Below are 20,525 nucleotides of genomic sequence, written 5' to 3' on the forward strand. Positions count from 1 at the left end.
CCAGTAGTGAACCACAGTAATTAGGAAGTACTGGAATCCTGTTTTATATAGAGAGAGCTTTATTTTTATAGAAGAAACTGCATAACCACATTGTCAGTCTAGAGTTCTGTCACAATTGAGGGAATCCTGTCTGCTTGGATAAGGAAGCCACAGTTCAGGTCCCTGATTTACCTTGTGGAAGTCCCCAAATTATAAGAAAAGGGCCTGGGAGGAAACAAACAATCCTAAATAAAGCTTCTAAGCCTAAACAGTGATGAGTGTCTCTAAGGTTCAGGAGGAAGGGCACAGTGTTCTTTGGCTTCTTATTACTGTGATCAGAGAGTTGGCTGGAATGATTCACAAGACTCCCAAACTGGATTGTTGCCTAGAATAACCAGGGGTGGTGGAGCCACCTCCTCTGCTAGCCAGCCCTCCTCAGTCCTACCCTGCTCCTCTGATTCCTTCCCCCAAAACTGCTTTGGTTACTTGGGAGGGGATTCCATTGCTGGAACCCTAATTCATTAAATAGTTTCTGGCTTGCTTGGCCTTTCTCATCCTTGAGATCCTACCCTCTCCCCAAATTCTTCCTTCCCTTTGGCTTTACTTGAATCCCTCATGGCTTTGGGGGCTTATTAATGGGGAATTTGGCTCTTGTTATATGATTTTCAGCTCTTGGGTCTCAGGGAAGCCACATTCAACTTTGTATCGTTCAAACAGCTTCTGCAGGGCACTAATGTAGAGTGCGTGATACTTGTCCACTGTCTTCATGTCTGGATTCTCAATCTTGGGAACTGGCAGGGGTTCCCCAACTATGGAGATGGAAAAGAGACAAGAATCAGAGTCACCCCCCCACCCCAACTAAAAATACCCATCCCTCACTGGGAGCCATCTACTGCAACTCAGTATCTGAATTTCCTCCCCTTCCTTCGTTCCTTCCCTCTGCTCCAGCCCCATATCGACCCTGTTCTCCAATCACCTAATCTCACCCATGCTCGAGAGAATGAAAGCAAACCCAGGAGAGTGCTGAAGGAATGTGTGTGAATAATCGTGCTCTTGTGGCAGCTGTTGAACTCTACCCCACCTGTGAATGGCCACACTTCTTATCTGTTTAGTTGTCCTACCCAACATGCTCTCAACCACAGCCACTGCCCATCCCAGTTGTGAGCCAGGTTCCCTGGGACTTGATGGATGACTTGGGTAAGGGGTGGGGATTAAGAACTAGGTGGTCCAGAGATAATGGAAAGCTTACCAACAGTGGTAATGGGCCGACTTAAAGGCAGGAAGCCCCAGGATCCAGGAGTGAGGCCCTGGCCAGAGAAGCCACGGAAACTCGTTCCCAGGAATCTTTTGCATGTGTTCTGGAAGACTGTTTGGAAGGACCTCATCCACGTGCCCTCAGGGAAGTTCATGTATTGGTGAATGTCGTTCTCACCAAAGGAATAGCAAGGGACAATATGTGTCCTGCAAAGAGAGGGGCAGGAATGTGAGCTCTTTGAGGAAGCTCCCCCAGCAAAACCTTCTCCAAGGTGGAAAACTTCTCCCAATTATAGGACAAAAACCCAAGCACCCAAACATCTCCAGCCTCATGTCCCATTCTTCCCCACCCTCCCTACTGAACACTACACCTTGGGAGCTGCTACACCTTGTCCTGTAATAGGAGGAAAACTAATCTCCAGAGATCTAACTACCTTCACTGCATCCAGCATCCAGAGTGTTCTTCCTAAACTACATATCTGGACATATCACTCCTCTCTTTAAAACTCCTCCAGAGCTCTTTGCTTGATACTACACTGCTTAGCATGGCCTGTATGCTCTAGCCCTCCCTACCTGGCTGGTTTTCCCTCTCCCTACTCTTTCTTTGCAATCCGCTTAGCCATACTAAGTGTGCCTAATAATCTCTTGTCTATGTGTCTTTGTATATTCTGCTCCCTCTGTCAGAAGTGCCTTCCCTCTGTCTTCATATGGCTAATTCAAATTTGCCTTTCCATACTTAGTTCCAATTTCATCCCTTTGAAAAAACTTTCTTTGACCACCTAGTCTAATTCCCCCAATGTGGATGAGGTAGCCCTCATCTAGTGCTTGCCTCTCTTCTGCACTAACACTACCCCAGCCATGTGTTACAGTTATCTCCTTACCTGTCTGACTGCCCCAGTAGACAGTAAGCCAATCAAAGGCAAGAACTGTGTCGTATGTATCTTTGAATCCCTAGAGCCTGGCATGGTGCCCAGCATGCCATAGGTCCTCATTGAATGCCTGAGTTCTTTCTCCCTTTTGATGTGCCTGGCAACTCCTACTAATATTTCAATTCACAATTCAAATGTCACCCACCTGTGAAACCTCCACTTTGGGTCAAGCTCTTTCCACAAATTGGTGCTCCCATAGCACTTTGTGCCATTTCTATCATGGCGCTTCATTCATTCAACACCTATTTATTAAGCTCTTTCTATGTACCAGCACTGTTTTAGGCCGTGGGGCTATATCATGAACACATTGATTTTTTTTTTGAGACAGAGTCTCACTCTGTTGCCCAGGCTAGAGTGCCATGGCATCAGCCCAGCTCACAGCAACCTCAAACTCCTGGGCTCAAGTGATCCTCCTGCCTCAGCCTCCTGAGTAGCTGGGACTACAGGTGCGTGCTACCACACCTGGCTAATTTTTTTCTATTTTTAGTTGTCTGGCTAATTTGTTTTCTATTTTTTAGTAGAGACAGGGGTCTCACTCTTGCTCAGACTGGGTCTCAAATTCCTGACCTCAAGCGATCCTCCCGCCTTGGCCTCCCAGACTGCTAGGATTACAGGCAAGAGCCACTGTGCCCAGCCAAACACATTGATTTTTAAAAATCTCTGTCCTCATGGAGCTTATGTTTTTTGGGAGGAAGACAGACAATAAACAATAAGAATAGTAGGTAACCAAACAAATTAATAAAATAGATGATCTATAAGAAGATAAATGCAATGGAGAAAAAATAGAACAGGATGATCAGGATAAACCTTACTGAAAAGAGACATTGAGCAAAGACTTGAAGGAGGTAAAGGAATGGGCCAAGAAGTTATTTGGAGGAATAGTGCTCCAAACAGAAGGGACAGCTAGAGCAAAGGCCCTCAGGCAGGAGTGTGTGGCCTGCTCGAGGGACAGCAAAGAGGCCAGTGTAGCAGTGATGGAGCAAGCAAGGGGACGAGTACTGGGTCATGAGGGCAGAGAAGTAGCGAAGGACCAGATTATTCAGGGTCTTGCAAGCCTTTGTAAGGACTTTGGTGTTTGGTCTGAGTGACATGGGAGCCACTGCAGTATTGTGAGTAGCGACATGATCTGACTCAGATTTAACAGGATTTTCCTGGCTGCAGCTGGGAATAGAGTCTTGGGGGTAATGCAGGGAGGCCAAGATAGAAGCAGGGAGAACAGTTAGGAGTGTCATACTAGTCTGGAGGGAGATGATGGTAAAAAGCCAGGGGGTGGTAGTCTAGGTGGTAAGTGGTTGGATTCTGCATATATTTTGTAACTGTATGTTCATGTTTCTGTCTTCCATATTGGACTGAAAGTTTGCAAGGAGCAGGTATTATTTATTTATTTTTATGTCCTCAATGCCTAGTATATGCCTGATGTCTAGTAGGTGCTCAATAACTGCTCAGTGAATGTGCTTTCCTGCTTTCCTTCTTTCTTTCTTTCTTTCTTTCTTTCTTCTTTCTTCTTTCTTTCTTTCTTTTTTTGAGACAGAGTCTTGCTCTGTTGCCTGGGCTAGAGTGCCATGGCATCAGCCTAGCTCACAGCAACCTCAAACTCCTGGGCTCAAGTGATCTTCCTACCTCAGCCTCCCTAGGAGCTGGGACTACAGGCATGTGCCACCATGCCCGGCTAATTTTTTCTATTTTTAGTAGAGATGGGGTCTCACTCTTGCTCGGGCTGGTCTCAAACTCCTGACTTCAAGTGATCCTCCCGCCTCGGCCTCCCAAAGTGCTACAATTACAGACATGAGCCACCACACCCTGCCTGCTCTATTTCTTAAAGCAGGTTAAATGTTCTTTGTGGGAATGTCTTATTCATCTTTGCAATTCTCACAGCATCAAGGCCAGTGCCTTCCTCGCCCTTGCTAGGTTCTCAGGGCCTCTCAGTTAACAGGTTGATATAGAGCGAAGCCTCACTTCCCCAGATGCCCAGCCTACTAGGCTAATGGGCAGAAAGTAAAAGGTCTTCTGCTACTGTTCTTTCTCTAACTTCAAGTAAGAAAAGTGCCCATTGAAATGTATCTGGAGGCCCACACACCCCTAAGGCACAGGGTGAGGGCATAGAGAGAAGGAATCCGAATGAAGAGGAAGCCCCCTCTAACAGGGTTCCCAGGGAGGGCACCATTCTGGAGAGGGCTACAGAGGGCCTATGGCACGCTGATAAGAGAGCACTAGAACCTAGACACCCACCCTGTCTTCAGTGCCATCTTCACAAAACCTTTACGGTGTTTGAGGAAGAGGATGGTTTCTCCAGGCCGAGTCAAGAGGGCTTCGGCAGCTCCACCCACCACGATAACCATGGCATTGCCTACTCCTTTTTGGGTCAGGATGTACTTCAAGGACACGTCGCTCACTGGGCACGTGCCTGTGAAACCAAAGAATCAAGTGTTAGAACAAACTTGGTGCCTGAGGATAGGGTAAGGAGTTCCTCTAGGCTCTTCCTGTTGGGGACTGCACTTCTGTTTCCTGACTACTGCTGTTTCCACCTTTCTGTCTTTGACCTCGATATCATGGGTTAGCCCTGGCCTGAGGTTGGTTCTTAGGGTCAGCTGCTTACCTTGAGGGTTTGTGCTACTACAGTTGGGTCTATATAAGCTCCTCTACCTACTGCCACCCAAAGCCTACTACCTTTCAGATCAACAGTATTTAAGCCCAGCCCTTCTCTCTCTACCCATGAACCACAGCCATCTTCTACTCTGCCCAGGCTGACAACACTGGAGACCCTCTACTCCCACACTGGAGAGTTCTCTACTTCAGGGGTGATCAGGACTAGCCACCACCAACCTGCTTCCTCCTAAGAGAAACCTGTCTAAGGGGAGCCATTGGCTGGGGTTTCTGGAGAGTAAGTAGACCCAGGAGCCTACATAAGCCAAATTGAAATGTAGCTGAATGATGGAATGTGGATGACATCCTGTTGTTCAAAACAGTAAGAGTCTTTTTGTCTCTCATCTTTGCCCTGCGCTTACCTTCTATTCTCTACTGGGATGGTGGAAATTGCCTCCAGGCTCCAGCCACTGAGACCCCTCTCTAGGGCCACGCTAACCTCACAGGAGAGCAGAGCAGAAGCACCCTCTGGGACTCTAGTAGTCCGACCTTGGCCATCGAGATAAATGCATCTTACTTTCTAATGTTTGGCTTCAGATGTTTTCTGGTGTCCAGAAGGATGAATATTCGCCCAGAGAGTGACATTTGTCATAGTGCCCTAGCTTGAAGCCTGGCATAGAGAAGTCGTCCTGGATTCTGAAGCATGCCTATCCTTTGTCCCTTGGCATCTTATGCAAGGGTGAAGGGGTTCCCAGAAGATGAAGGTCATGGACCAGAAGCACAATAGCTAGTATGAGAGACTTTAAAATGTCTTTCAGACACGGTGGGATGAGAGCTACTGTACAAATGACTGGGCAAAAGAAACCAACTAACATCCCAGAAAGAGTCTGGTGAAGTTTGTCTGAGCTACCCTACTCACCCCTGCTTTTCCCTACATTTGTGTTTAATACTTGGCTTTCACCCTCTTATTTCCATGGATTCTCCCTCTGAAAGGAATCCTAGCACCTCTTATGAATACCTGTAACTTCCCCTGCTGCCCAACCAAACCCTACCTCCCAAATATTGGACAGAACCTGATGCTTGGCCTCATACTCCTATGATTGACCCAGAGTGTTCTGGACTCATTTCCTATCAAGTCCTGAAGAGTGACTGTCAGGGCTTACTGGGGTTGGAGCCCCGAGTTAGGTCAGAGAATGAAATTTCTTATACTCACCCAACCACATTGCAAAGTCTCGCAAAATTGGCAACCAGAAGAACCCTTCCAAAGTCCCTACGAAGGGAGTGATGGATGGGAAAATCTTAGCAAAGCCAGTGGCCTCAGTGGCAAAGTTGATGAAGACACCATAAGATAAAATGCCATGGGGGTGGTTGGCAATGATGTAGTTGCGATTTGGAGAAAGGTCATGAGTCTTCACCAGCTGTTAGAGGGAGATTGAGTCAGAGCACTGGCTAGGAAGAAGGAAGAGAGGGCGTGTACTCAAACCCCAGCAGGCAGCATATGTTTTCCTCTTGGAGCCCCAAATCTCTGTTCATTGGGATGTCATTATTGTCATGGGATTGCCAGGGGTTGTGATGGTCAGAGAGGCTGACCTAGGTTTGCCATTGTGGGAAAGGCTGCTCTGCGCCTATCTCCCCACCTGCCCATCCATCTTGGGCCCTTGCTCTGCATTATGCCTCTGGGCCTTGACCTTCACTGCTGACAACCAAAGCCTTTGAAAATATGGAGCTGAGTAGGGAGTGGGAGTCTAGGCAACAGGGACTGAGGGCACCCAAAGGTAGTCACCTTTACTGGGAAGTAATTTCCGAAATATTTCCAGACAGTCCAGTTTCGTACCCAAGCTGAACGTCTACAACCTGTGGGTACAGAAGGAAGGGAAGAGCAGATGGGACATTGCCAGATGGACAATCGCCTTTCCCAGAGATGGAGAGTTCTGCCTGCAGTCCTCGGGTCACAGGAGGGGCCTCCTTCTCACACCTCAGAGCTGTAGGTACTGTCCCTGAACACAACCCCCAAGACATAGGAAGCCCCTGCTCCTCTGGAGCCAGCCAGAAAGGTGATACGAAAACAGCCTGAGGCTGGGGGCACCTGCCCAGAAACCTTAACCTCTTAATTCTTCCTGAGCCACATGGTAGAGACCTCTGTCCCTGCTGAGTTTTGCTCTCCCCTTTCCCTCCTTTCACCTCTTCCCTTCCTTTGCTTCTTCCCCTCTCTCCCTCCACCTCCCTCTCCTGTGGCTCCATCCTTGGCATAGACAGGACCACCATTCTGCCCCCGTCTCTTACCTTGACTGTGGGTGTTCCAATCATAGGCAAGCCAAGCTAGGGTGAGCACAGTCAAGGGCCAGAACTTAGTGAATGCCAGATAGAAGGGTAAAAGGGCAGCAAAAGAAAATCCTGAGGGGACACAAAGGGTTCAAGTTTTAGTACGCCTCTCACAATGCTGCTCTCTGCTCTACACGGAAGAAGTAGGGCAAGGCTGGTGTGCAACCTTGTCTCCCTCTCCCGCTCACCCCTCACCTCCCACCCTCCACCCAGCTCTGCTGTGGTTCAGACTGGCCTCTGAGCCGTCAGACCGGGGTCTCCTTGATGGCTGAGATCTTAACTGAGGAGACAGCAGAACCATGAGGTTCTCAGAGCAGACCCTCAGCCAGGGTCCAAGGACAGCTCTTCTTGGCAATTGGGAAGAACAGCACATGGGGCTAGGGGATGACATCCTCATTCTGGGACCTTGGGAAATTCTTTCTAAAAGCTTGACCCTCCTTCTTTTTTTGAACTGTTAAGTCCTCATATTCCAGTAGAGAGGGGTTGCCTGCAGTGTACAGGCTGTTTGATGCTGAGAAGAAAACATGGATTAAAAACTGCTTTACTGTGTTCTATTTTGTCCCATTCAAAATGTTGCAAAGGTTCAGAAAAGGAAAAATTTATCTCTGTTAGCAAAGAGCCACAGCAGGCTGGGAAATGCAAACATAATACATCTTACAGCAGTGGGAATTGAATTCCATTTTTAAATCTGCAGTCATGAGAAAGAGAGGCTAAATACACATATTGTGAATAAAAAAAGACCTGGTTGAGGGAATGACTTCTTTGACCAGGTACCACATCCTGGCAGATAAAAGTTTCAGAGAAGGGGAAGAAACTCGAGTTACCTACCAGCAGGTTTGTCTCTTGCATTTTGGACATACATGAAAGTGGCAGGAAAAAGACTGAATGGGCACTGCTTTCAAAAGTCATGTTATGGAGCAGAAGAAACCTTAGTGATAAACTGAACTCCCCTTACAAGAGCTGGCTGCGACTGTTGTCGGAAGCATGCTAATTAGACAGCAACTAGCGGTGGGAGGAATTTTATGGGCAGCCTGCTGTGCATAAAAGCCCCACTATCTCTGACCTTCCTAAAAGATGACAGTACATTTGCCAGTTAAGCTTCAGAAAAAAAACTCAGATAAATAAGAATCATTACTAATTAAAGGTAGCCTAAGTGTATAATTTCTTTTATATCTTGTTTCAAACAAATTTTGTGTCCCCAGTATTTAGAACAGTGTCTGGCACATAATCAACAAATATCTGTAGATTGAAAAAGAAATAAGTAAATGTTTTCTTTTTTCAATAATGCATAAAGCTAAATGATGAGTGTTTAGTCGGCATGTATAATGTTATATAAATGTGATGTTATTTGCAAAGGGTAGACAGAGTAATTGTGTGCCTTGTAACTCCTTCATTTACCTGCCAGTCCTAAAGGCCGTCTAAGAGCCCTTATCGCGGTAACACCAGCCCCACCTTGTGGAATCTATTGGAACTGCAGGTGTGGCCCTGCAGGACGTCATCAATGTCCTTTGAGGACAAAGCTTCCAGACACAGCCTATTTGAATGTCGTCGGTGTCATGCGTGGTGATAAAAGTGGGATTTAAAAGATAGGAGGAACAGAAGCCAAATGTGGAAGAGCTAAAGCTCACAGAACAAGGAGTTCTGTGACATAAAGCAAGGGCATCCTGAGGAAGGAATGATGAAGAACAAACATTTGTATGTATGTATGTGTGACACTCCTTTAGATATTATGGCCTTGACACCAGGAGACGGTTCCAACTTCTCTCAAGTGAGGCATCTTTGAGAGGTTATCAGGGAAGAAGTCGATGTAGGTGGGCTCCTAATTTAGCTTGTATTGGAGACGGCCAAGCCACTCTAATAGATGTGCAGTGGCATCTCATCATAATTTTAATTTCCCTAATAGCTACTGATACTTAATAGCTTTTCATGTGCTTAGCTACTTTCTGTATATCCTCTTTGATGAAGTGTCTATTCAAATCTTTTGCCCACTTTCAATTAGGTGGTTTGTTTTCTTACTGTTGGCTTTTGAGAGTTCTTTAAAGATTTTTGGGTGCAAGTTCTTTGTCTGATATATGATTTGCAAACATTTTCTCCCAATCTGTGTCTATCTTTTCATTCTTCTTTTTTATTTTATCTTTTCATTCTTGTAACAGAGTCTTTCTTAGAGCAAAAGTTTTTAATTTTGGTGAAGTTCAATTTATCCATTTTTTTTTTCCTTTTGCAGATTGTGCTTTTGGTGTCAAATCTAAGAACTCTTTGCTTAACCTCAGGATTTCTCCTATGTTTTCTACTAAAAGTTTTACAGTTTTCTGTTTTACATTTAGGTCTATGATCCATTTCAAGCTAATGTTTTCCAGCTTTATGGAGGCATAACTGCCAAATAAAAATTGTACATATTCAAGATGTACATGTTGATTTGATATATGTATACATTGTGCAATGATTACCACAATCAAATTAATCAACACATTCACCACCGCCACACAGTTACCCTTTGTGTATGTGTGTGAGGGGGTGAGGACACTTAAAACCTACTCTCTTATCACATTTCAAATAAATGATGCAGTGTTATTAACTATAATCACCATACTTTATATTATCACCAGACAATAAGTTATAAGATAAGTTATCTTATAACTGAAATGTTGTACCCTTTGACCAATATCTCATTTCCTCTTTGCCTTAGGCCCTGGCAACCACCATTCTATTCTCTGCTTCTATGAGTTCAACTTTTTCATATTCCACCTGTAAATGAGATCATACAGTATTTGTCTTTCTGTGTCTGGCTTATTTCACTTAGCATAATGTCCTCCATGTTCATCCATGTTGTTGCAAATGGCAGAATTTCTTTTCTTTTCTTTCTTTCTTTCTTTTTTTTTTTTTTTTGAGACAGAGTCTGTTGCCCAGGCTAGAGTGCCGTGGCATCATCATAGCTCACTGCAACCTCAAACTCTTGGGCTCAGGTGATCCTCCTGCCTCAGCCTCCTGAGTAGCTGGGACTAAAGGTGCACACCACCACACCCAGCCAATTTTTTCTTTCTTTCTTTCTTTTTTTTTTTTTTTTAGACAGAGTCTCACTCTGTTGCCCAGGCTAGAGTGCCGTGGCGTCAGCCTAGCTCACAGCAACCTCAAACTCCTGGACTCAATCTATCCTCCTGCCTCAGCCTCCCGAGTAGCTGGGACTACAGGCATGTGCTACCATGCCCGGCTAATTTTTTATATATATATATTTTTAGTTGTCCAGCTAATTTCTTTCTATTTTTTTAGTAGAGACAGGGTCTCGCTCTTGTTCAGGCTGGTCTCGAACTCCTGAGCTCAAACAAACCTCCTGCCTCAGCCTCCCAGAGTGCTAGGATTACAGGCATGAGCCACCATACACAGCCGAATTTCCTTCTTTTTATGACTAAATAATATTCTAGAGTTTGTGTGTATCCCGTTTTCTTTATTCATTCATCTATCAGTGAACACTTAGGTTGATTCTATATCTTGGCTATTGTGAATAATGTTGCAATGAACATGGGGGTGCAGTTCTCTTCAAGATACTAATTTCATTACCTTTGGAACCTCCACACTATTTTCCATAATGGCTGTACCAATTTACATTCCAACCAAAAGTGTACAAGGATTCCCTTTTCTCCACATCCTAACACTTGTATCTTTTATCTTTTTTTTTTTTTTTTTTTTTTTTTGAGACAGGGTCTTGCTCTGTCACCCAGGTTGGAGTGTAGTGGTGTAATCATAGCTCACCGTAACCTCAAACTCCTGGACTCAAGCGACCCTCCCATCTCAGCCTCCAGAGTAGCTGGGACTGCAGGCACACGCCACCACATCCAGCTAATGTTTTTGTTTTTTTAGTGGAGACAGGCTCTCACTATGTTGCCCAGACTGGTCTTGAACTCCTGGCCTCAAGCAATCCTCCTGCCTTGGCCTCCCAAATTGCTGCAGTTACAGGCATGAGCCATTTTATCTTTTTGATAATAGCTATCCTAACAGGTATAAGGGAGTTTTGATTTGCATTTCCTTGATGATTAGTAATGTTGAGCATCTTTTCGTATACCTGTTGGCTATTGGTATGTCTTCTTTGAAAAATGTCTAGTCAGATCCTTTGCCTGTTTTAAAAATTAGGCCCCCTTTTTTGCTATTAAGTTGTATGAATTCTTCATATGTTTTGGAAATTAACCCCTTATCAGACATACGGTTTGCAAATATTTTCTTCCATTCTGTTGGTTGCCTTTTCATTTTGTTGATTGTTTCCTTAGCTGTGTGGGCTCCCTATCTCATTCCATTGGTCTGCATGTCTGCTTTTATGCCAGCACCATACTATTTTGATTACTGTGCCTTTGTAATATAGTTTGAAATCAGGAAGTGTGATGCCTCCAGCTTTGTTCTTCTTTCTCAAGATCACTTTGGCTATTCAGCACCTTCTGTAGTCCCATACAAATTTTAGAATTGTTTTTTCTGTTTCTTTGAAAAATTTCGATAGGGATTGCATTGAATCTATAGATTGTTTTCAGTAATATGGACATGTTAATAATATTAATTCTTCCAATCCATGAATGTGGGATATCTTTCCATTTATTTGTTGTCTTCTTCAACTCCTTTCATTGACTTATAGTTTTTAGTATACAGATCTTTCATCTCATAGGTTAAATTTGTTCCTAAGTATTTATTCTTTTTTATACTATTGTAAATGGGGTTGATTTTTTCTTTATTTCTTTTTTGGATAGGTCATTGTTAGTGTATAGAAATGCAACTGATTTTTGCATGTTTATTTTGTATCCTGCCACTTTACTCAATTCATCTATTAGTTCTAACAGTTTTTTGGTGGGGTCTTTGGGGTTTTCTATAAATAAGATTATGTCATCTGCTAATAGACAACTTAACATCTTCCTTTCCACTTTAGATGTCTTTTATTTCTTTTTCTTATCTAATTGCTCTTGGTAGGACTTCCAGTACTATGCTGAATATTTTTTTTGATCTTAGAGGAAAAACTTTCAGCTTTTTATAATTAGTATGATGTTAGTTCTGGACTTTTCATATATGGCCTTTATTATGTTGACATGCATTCCTTCTATATCTAATTTACTGAGAGTTTGTAACCATGAAAAGATGTTGAATTTTGTCAAATGCTTTTTCTGTCTCTGTTGGAATGATTTTTATCCTTCATTCTGTCAGTGTGGTATATTACATTTATAGATTTGTGTATGTTGGACTATCCCTGCTTCCCAGGGATAATCAATTGATCATGGTGTATGATCCTTTTAATGTGCTATTGAATTTGGTTTGCTAATATTTTGTTGAGGTTTTCTTTGCATCTATGTTCATCAGGGATATAGGCCTGTAAATTACTTTTCTTGGAGTATCTTTGCCTTACTCTGGTATCAGGAGTTTTTGTAGACATAGACAAGCTGATTCAAAAATTTATATAGAAAAACAGAGGGACTATAATAACTAAAACAATTTTGAGAAAGAATAAAAGTAAGGGGCTACACTATATTATTTTAAGACTTAGTGTAAGACTACAGTAATGAAGACAGTGATGTATTGGTGAAGGGATGGACATATCGACTCATGGAACAGAATAGAGTCAAGAAATACACCCACACAAATATGGTCAATTGATTTTTGACAAAGATGAAAAAGCAATTCAATGTAGGAAGAATAGTCTTTTCAATGAATGGTGTTGGAACAATTGGATAGCCATAGGCAGCAAAATGAACCTTGACCAAAACCTCAGACCTCATAAAAAAAAAATTAACTGAAGTGACATCAAGAGGATGGCAAAATTGGAAGTCCCCCTCTCGCATCATTCCACAGCAACAAGAATTTGGCAGCCATCTATGGAATCTCTGTGGTAAAAGCCAAGGGGACTGGGTGGGGGACTGGAAGGAGGAGGGTGAAGGGAATAAATATGGAAATAATGAAAATAATGCAAATGTGGTCATTGATACCATATAGTGAGCATTTATTGTGAAACACCACTCTGTTCGGCATTTAATGTGCATTATCTCATTTAAGCCTCTCACAACCCCGATAGGTAGACAATTTTATTATCTTCATTTTACAGATGAAGAAACTGAGGCTCAGAGAGGTCATGTATCTTCACTCCAAGGTTTGGGAAAAAAACATAGGTAGCATTTGTTGAGTCTTTATTATGCGCCAACAGTTATTTTAAGCACTTCGTGTGTGTGTGAACTCATATTAATACATGTAAAATACAAAGCTCCTGCCTTCCAGAAACTCTAGGCTTTGTGTGGAAGGTAAGATTTAAAGTTGAATTTTGGAGGAGGGGTAGGTTTTTGACAGATGGATTGGTGGAGGAAGGGCCCTCTATGCACAAGGAAGAGTTTAAACAAAGAGTCTGAAGCCTGTAAGCAACACCATAACCTGAACAAATCCAGGGAGCATGAGGACTCTGTAGAACAGGAGGGCAAGCTGGGAAAGAAGCTGGGGACATGAGGCCTGATGCAGAAGGGAATGAGAAGGCAGTGAAGATAGCACAATCATATTTGTGTTTCAGGAAGATAATTTGGGATAACTGTGGGAGCAGGAGACACTGTAGGCAGAGATCAGCTAAGAGTATCAGTGATTCAGATGAGAGACAATGGAAACCTGAAATAGGCTACTATTTCTCTAACCAATTTGGAATATACTGTGGAGGTGGAATTTTCAGCCCAACACAGCTGATTGGACGTAGGGGTGATGGAGGGGGAGTAGGGAAAGATGCATTGATTGGGCATGTGGGAAAGCTGGGAATGCATCAAAGTCTCTAGCTGCTTAATTTTCTAGGACCTGGTTATGATTATTCTTCCTGACGGTGCAATGAAATCAGAGTCTAGGGTGCCTGTCTCTAGCCCTGGCAACAGAGCGAGACTCTGTCTCAAAAAAAAAAAAAAAAACGAAGGTGATAAAAACATTCACATTTATTCTTATGTGCTTTCACTGAAGACACATAGGTGCCATCATCGTGTGTCCCCAACATCCCCACTTCCTTCTACAGCTCTTCCAGGATGACTGGAAGCTGGTGAGATTTGGGGGTAGACGAGGCATTACCAGGAGGCTGACCCTCCCCGTCTCAGTCCCCTCTATCCAGTTATGTGACATACTCTCTACCCTATCCCCGCCCAGAGGCAGTGTCCTTTGGCAGGGGAGAAGTAGTAGAGGGAAAAGGTACTTGAGAAAGAATCATTTTCTGGTAGAAAAATGAGAACATTTTAATGAGAAAAACTACCCCAGTAGAGCCAGAATCATCTGGGCACTTGTGTCCAAATATAATACCAAGGCCTTCTTGGGTGGGAAAGACCCCTGACCTAAATCTGTTCACGCAGCTCTTCCTCTCTTTTCCCTACTCTCTTTGCCCCATCTTTGCCCATTCTTTCTGGGATCCAGACTTGAAATGCTGGCTGCCACCCTGATGCCAAGTCTCTTAGGACATTCCTGTGTCCCTCACTTTCCTAGCTGAGGGCTGGAACTTATCAAAGGTTTCTTTTTGAAGAAGTTAATGGAAATGCAAGGGAAAACAAAAAGAAACTATGGAAGACTGGAAACAAATAAGTTTATCTCTCGATATAGCTAAAGTCAAGCCATTAATGGGCTCAGCATGATTTGATTTTTATAAGGCTTAATAAGTCTACATCTTTTGGGGTCTATGGACCTCTGTGGCAGTTCAGTAAATCCTATGTACCCCTTCTCTGAATATTATTTTTAAGTGCACAGAATTAAATACACAGACTTACAAAGAAAAATCATTATATTAAAACACAGTGATCAAAATATTACCTCCGAAATCTGATAGAGTAACATATGTGCTTCTTTTTTTTTTTTTTTTTTTTTTTTGAGACAGAGTCTCACTCTGTTGCCCAGGCTAGAGTGAGTGCCGTGGCGTCAGCCTAGCTCACAGCAACCTCAAACTCCTGAGCTCAAGGGATCCTCCTGTCTCAGCCTCCCGAGTAGCTGGGACTACAGGCATGCGCCACCATGCCTGGCTAATTTTTCTATATATATTTTTAGCTGTCCATATAATTTCTTTCTATTTTTAGTAGAGATGGGGTCTCGCTCTTGCTCAGGCTGGTCTCGAACTCCTGAGCTCAAACGATCCGCCCACCTCGGCCTCCCAGAGTGCTAGGATTACAGGCGTGAGCCACCGCGCCCGGCCTGTGCTTCTTGATTTATGCTTAAATAACCAGATCTAATGGCAGTTCCAATAACCACTGGGTTTTTGATGTAGTCAAGAGCATTAAATGAAACTTTGAGATGCCTGCAACAACTGTCACATGAAACGCAAATCTCTGTGCTGTCTGTTACTGACAGAGTGACAGGTATAGCCAATGCCACTGTGGTTTGTTGCCTGCATTCATCATTTCAGTTCGAGTTTGTGAAAATAAACAGGTGATTTTTTTCTATCTTAGTCCAACCCCACTCCGAATTCTTGGTCTGTAGGACCCAGGTTAAGAGCCTCTGCTCTAAAGGGCATATAACCTCCCATGGGTTGGAACTGGCTGCCTCCTGCCTCTGTTCCTCCTTCAGGATGACATTATTCCCCGCATCCAGCCTCCCAGCTTGCCCCATCACTGCCTGCCCACAGAGCCCTGGTTTCTGACTGAGAAAAGCCTGGGGCTGCCAGCCTATTTGCCTAGCACCGGTGACTGCTGTGCCCTGAGTCCACTGAAAAGCAGCTGGCTCTCTCTCAAAACTCTGTCTAATAAGGCACTCAAGCAGCCCTCAGATTTTCCAGAATTTTCTCGTCATAATCTTAGACTAGAAAGTCACCTTCCACTTCCCTAGTAACACCAATTCTGCAAGCCACCATCACCTCTGCCCTGTCCCCGAATATGACTATTTTCAGCTAGTTTATAGGGGACAGCCTCTGAGAAGGCAGGAGTGATCTTTAAACCAGAACAGCCACAGCCTCACTCCTGGCCTCTGTGCCCACTCCTTCCCAGAGGGTGGAGAACAATCAGAGGGTCTCTTCAGAGCCCTCCCCATCTGGAAATGCCTGGCCTCTTTCTTGGTCTGTTATGATGTGCTCTCCAGCCCTTGGGGCTCACTCACCGAAAATTATGAAGAACGGCATCCACTGTATAACACTGAAGCTTTGGCGGCCCTCCTGAACATCCTTTCGGGAGAAGGCCATGGTAATGGTGCTCTTCTGTTGTGGCAATAAGCCCAACCAGAGGCCCAAATCTCTTAAGCTGAGTTGATTATAGATGCTTTGCTATAATGTCTTGTCACTGAGTCCCATTAGCTGCTGTGGTTTTGTTGGGCTTGACCAAACCTCTCCTCTGCTTTTTCTTACTCATTGCCCCGCCCCAACTTGCTACACACATCAGTTGCAAATCAGATCATCTAATCTCCCCAATATGTGTCCTTTCTCCACGTGCAGTGCACCCGATTGCAATCTGGCAGAAATGACCTTAGGGTGGCTCCAGCTGTGGCAGGGCAGGTTCCTAATAAATTAATGCAGGAAAAGAGAATAGCTTAGGCCTCAAATAGGACCCCTGGGAAGCACCCACTACCTTTCTCTGCTCAAGAAGAGGAACCTGGCAGGAACACTTGTTTCTGCCCCAGTGGTTACTCTTTGTCTCCTCTTGTCTTCTGCTGAGAGCCACCTAGCTCACTAGGGCTGTTTTTTTGCATAGGTATCTAGACCTCTCAGATGCCTCGTTGTGCCTCTAGTCCCAGGGGCTCTGTAGCAGTGGCCAGACACCCTATGGTCGAGTGGGAGAAGCATTGCACAGAGAACAGACTTGGCTTCCAGTCCTAGCCCCACCAGCCTCTTCCTGTGACTCCTTTGGAAAATGCTCCATCTCTCCAGAGCTCCGTTTGAGCATTCATTGCTGGAAGGGAGTGCAGTGGTGAGGGGCATGACTTTGGAGCCGGATAGCTGGGGTTCACATCTCAGCTCTGTCACTTACAAATTGGGGAACCTCTATGCCTTGGCTTCCCCATCTGTAAAATGGGGACAGTAATAGCACCAACTTCATAAAGATGTTCTGGGGATTAAATTAGTGAATGAATGTAAAGTGCTTAGCATAGGGCCTGGCACACAGCAGGCACTATTTCCTGTTATTACTATTCATTTATTCCAATTAGTGTCTATTGAACATCTACTATGTTTCAGGCTGAGGTTTGCTTCTGTGCACCAGCCTTTGCAAAATTAAAGATGGTCCCTAGGTCCCAGACCTCTGGATTTATTTTTTTTCGGTCGCTATCTATTGAGTGACTGCTATTTGCCAGGCACTGTTGTTAGGTGCTGAGGATTCAGTGGGGAAGAAGACAGACATGATTCCTGCTTTCTTTGAACTTACAGTCTAGTGGAGGAGACAGACATTAAAACAAGAAAATCACAAAAATGTTTGTACACTTGAATTTGTGACGTGTCGTACATGGAAAGGCCAATATTCCCAGCATAAGGCCTTGAATGTAGAAGGTTTTCAGAAAAATCTATTGAATATAACTAAAGGGGTTGCTGGGAAAATCAAATTTAAAAATGGTACCAAGTGTCCTACAAGTGCAAGGGAACATGGATCCCTTTTCCAAGGAGATCAGCAGAGCTCTATCATGTCCCCAGTGCCCATCTGCTCTGGGCCTCCCTCGTTAGACTTACTAATGTGACTCTTCAGAGTTGAGGTTAGGGAATTTTGTGGGATGTCAGGGTGTGATTTCATTCTCTCATGTATCCTAGTTGGCCACGTGACGTGCCACCCTTTCTCCTCTTCCTTTTCTTTCTTTGCCTCCCCCCAGAGCGAGTTGGGGCTGCTCTTCTTGGGGCTGCCGGGCCACACAGAGGGTGAGATGGACTGGTCACGCCTGCTTGGAACTTGCAGGGGAGAAGGGAGAGAGGGAGGCGAGGCAGGCCTGGCTCTTCTGGGGGAAAGCACAGATGCAAAGGGACCTGGAGTACCCAAGACAGACGAGACCCACGGTGTTGAGAGCTCCAAGGCCCCTTACGGATCAGGTCTCTGCTCCCCTCCACTTTCAAACGGGTCAATGAAGGAGATCTAGAAAGTTTTCCATCTCTATATCCCTGATATCTGGCTCAGGGCCTGGTACAGAGCAGGCACCCAAGTAAGTGCTTGTGCAACCAGTGAGAGAGGCCAGGTCTCCCGGTGCTTCAAGCAAGATGGACTTTCAGGGATCGGCCCAAACCCGGACTGGCCACCCCTTCCTCCACAAAACCCAGAGCGTGCTGGCTGAGCTAGAGCTCCCTTGCATCAGATGGGCAAGTGTAACATAAACACTAGGGGACCTAGAAAGAGCCAGTACTCATGATTTCCCAATTACAATTCAGCTAAGCAACAAAGCAAAGCTTGGCTGCCTCACAGTAAGTGATAACAAAGGAAAGATTGCCAACAAGGACAAAAGGCCTGCCAATTTCATTTGCAAATGTTTACAGGTGACATGATTTCCACCTGCAAGACACTTACAGTCCAGTGTGGGAAGTAGATGTAGGACAGACACCTACACGGGGTGCTGCGGGATGCACGGAAGCGAGAAGCACCAGCCGCCCGCGGAGGTGAAGGAAGGCTGTGTGGGAGAGGGCGCCGCAGTGAGGAGAAAAGGACTGGGTGAAAGAGGCCTGGGAGGGTGGGCCAAGAAAGACTGTGGGGAGCTCGCCAGGCCAGAGGGAATGGCCTTCGAGGGTAAGCTGGACCCCCTAGGAAACTTAGAAGGAGCAACAGAGAAACAAAGAAAGGAGAAAAGTGGAAGGAAACAAAGATCAAGGAAAGGGTGGTGGAAGTCAGGGTAGCTCTGAGAAAGAAGCAGCCCCAGGATTCTTCTTCTTAGATTCAAAGATTTACTCAGAGAGCTTTGGATAACTGAGGTTTTGCCATAATTTGTTTCTTCTGATCTTACCCCGCTGTCATATCCTTATATGGCTGGGTATTGCAATTTCAGGTCAATCAGGAACATTAATGGAGAACCTATTTGATGCCAAGCGCCAGGCTAGGTCCTATAGAAGGGACATATATAATCCCTTCATTCATCAAATCTTCACTGAGGCCCTAATTACTGTAAGTCTGGGATTGTTCTAGGTTTACAGCTGTGCGTGTGTTGGGCCAGGGGTGGGCAGGGAGTGGAAGAAATGCATACATCATCCGTACAGGGAGTGGGGCCATCAGAGAATTACAGGGGAGATGGAGGGGAGGGCCAGTATTAACAGCTCTGTGACCTTGGATGGGACACTTCCCCTCCTCGAGTCTCTCAGTTTCCTCATCTGGTAAAAGGGCTTAATCATATTCATTTGCCCAAGATTTAGCGGTAATAATTGAAAAGCTCCTCATGCAGTGTCTGCTACCCAGGAGCTGTTCAGTCGTGCTGGGATTGGGCTGCGGGGAGGTGGTATTTGCCACGGGCTCTGACAGGCTGAGAAGTGGGAATGCAACATTCCCCGTGGCGGCCCAGGATACACGAAAGTCCGGAGGTTTGCTTTGGCACAGGGGATAGTTCAGTGTGATGGGAGCCTGAGGTTCGTGGAAGGGAGTAGAAGAGAAGGCTGGAAAGTGATAAGTGGGGATGTCTTCCTCACAAATCTCTGTGTGTCTGGAGGTCAGTGAGTCTAGAGTCTAGTGAAAGTAGGCCCAGGACTGGTGGTTGGAGGAGGGGCCCGTCGAGGTGGAGGGTAGGGCAGAACGAGGGACTGTCAAAATCCCCTGGAAGCATTAGTGACTGATCACTTCTCAGGGCAGGCAAGGCCCTGGGGAACAGTGGCCCCAGGACCTTGGTTCAGGCTAGGGCGACCAACCAGTTGCCCGGGATGCTGGACTTTCAGAACTAAAACCGGGATGGTCTTGGGAAAACTGGAACATCAGGTTCCCCCTAGTTCAGTCCCTTGTCACTGTCTCTGGGACTACAGCAGTTTGCTGCCTGCTGCTCTCCTTTCCTTTGATCTCCATACTGCAGTAGGCCGGGCTGCTGTCAAAGCAGCTCTTACCATCTCTCTGCCCTGTTTCAAACCTGTAAAGGCTCCCATTGTCTTTGGGATCAAATTAAGACACCAGAGCCTGGATTCAGAGTGCTTTCTACACTGCTTTCTGCCCTCCTTGAAAGTCTTATTTCTCATCACTTTCACACCACACTGGATACAGCCTTGCTCCCCAAACAAGAAGTGTCCTTTCCTATTCTGGGCCTTGGCCCATGGCCATATCCTATCAGCCTGACTGACTCCTATGTTCAGTGAAAAATGTCCTTCCCACTCCTGGCCTTTAACAAGCCAATACTCCTCTGCCTCCAGGAATATTTTATGATGCACAAGCAAATAAGGTAATTTACTTTGTTAGATGAATAAAGAAATGAACAGTAAAAACCTGGAAACAACCCAAATGTTCCAGATCTGGGGCTGGCTAAGTAAGCGATTATCTAGCAACATTACAGGCCAATCTGCAGTCATTAAAAGTCATTAAAATCATTTTAAGGCTGAATCTCTAGTATTATATGCTAAGCTTTAAAAGCAGAATA

At 44.9% G+C, this 20,525-nt stretch overlaps 1 protein-coding gene across 1 annotated transcript; it reads right to left on the reverse strand.

Annotated features, from left to right (window-relative positions):
• Positions 1-604: 604 nt before the first annotated feature.
• DGAT2L6 (diacylglycerol O-acyltransferase 2 like 6) lies at positions 605-16,200 on the reverse strand. The gene is made up of 7 exons (XM_069464084.1): positions 16,119-16,200; positions 7,029-7,139; positions 6,529-6,599; positions 5,959-6,163; positions 4,392-4,566; positions 1,229-1,440; positions 605-788 (listed from the first exon to the last, which is right to left on the reverse strand). Exons 1-7 carry the CDS (start codon positions 16,198-16,200, stop codon positions 634-636), a joined length of 1,011 nt encoding a protein of 336 aa, XP_069320185.1. The 3' UTR covers positions 605-633.
• Between the last annotated feature and the right edge of the window lie 4,325 nt (positions 16,201-20,525).

The sequence above is a fragment of the Eulemur rufifrons genome, chromosome 30 (assembly GCF_041146395.1).
Source record: "Eulemur rufifrons isolate Redbay chromosome 30, OSU_ERuf_1, whole genome shotgun sequence".
Taxonomy (NCBI): Eukaryota; Metazoa; Chordata; class Mammalia; order Primates; family Lemuridae; genus Eulemur; species Eulemur rufifrons.

Coding starts and splice junctions, on each gene's coding strand:
- DGAT2L6 (XM_069464084.1), bottom strand. CDS start 16,200: ATGGCCTTCTCCCGAAAGGATGTTCAGGAGGGCCGCCAAAGCTTCAGT. Junction 7,140..16,118: donor GCCGTTCTTCATAATTTTCG/GTGAGTGAGCCC, acceptor GTGTCCCCTCAG/GATTTTCTTTTGCTGCCCTT. Junction 6,600..7,028: donor TTGGAACACCCACAGTCAAG/GTAAGAGACGGG, acceptor CTGTACCCACAG/GTTGTAGACGTTCAGCTTGG.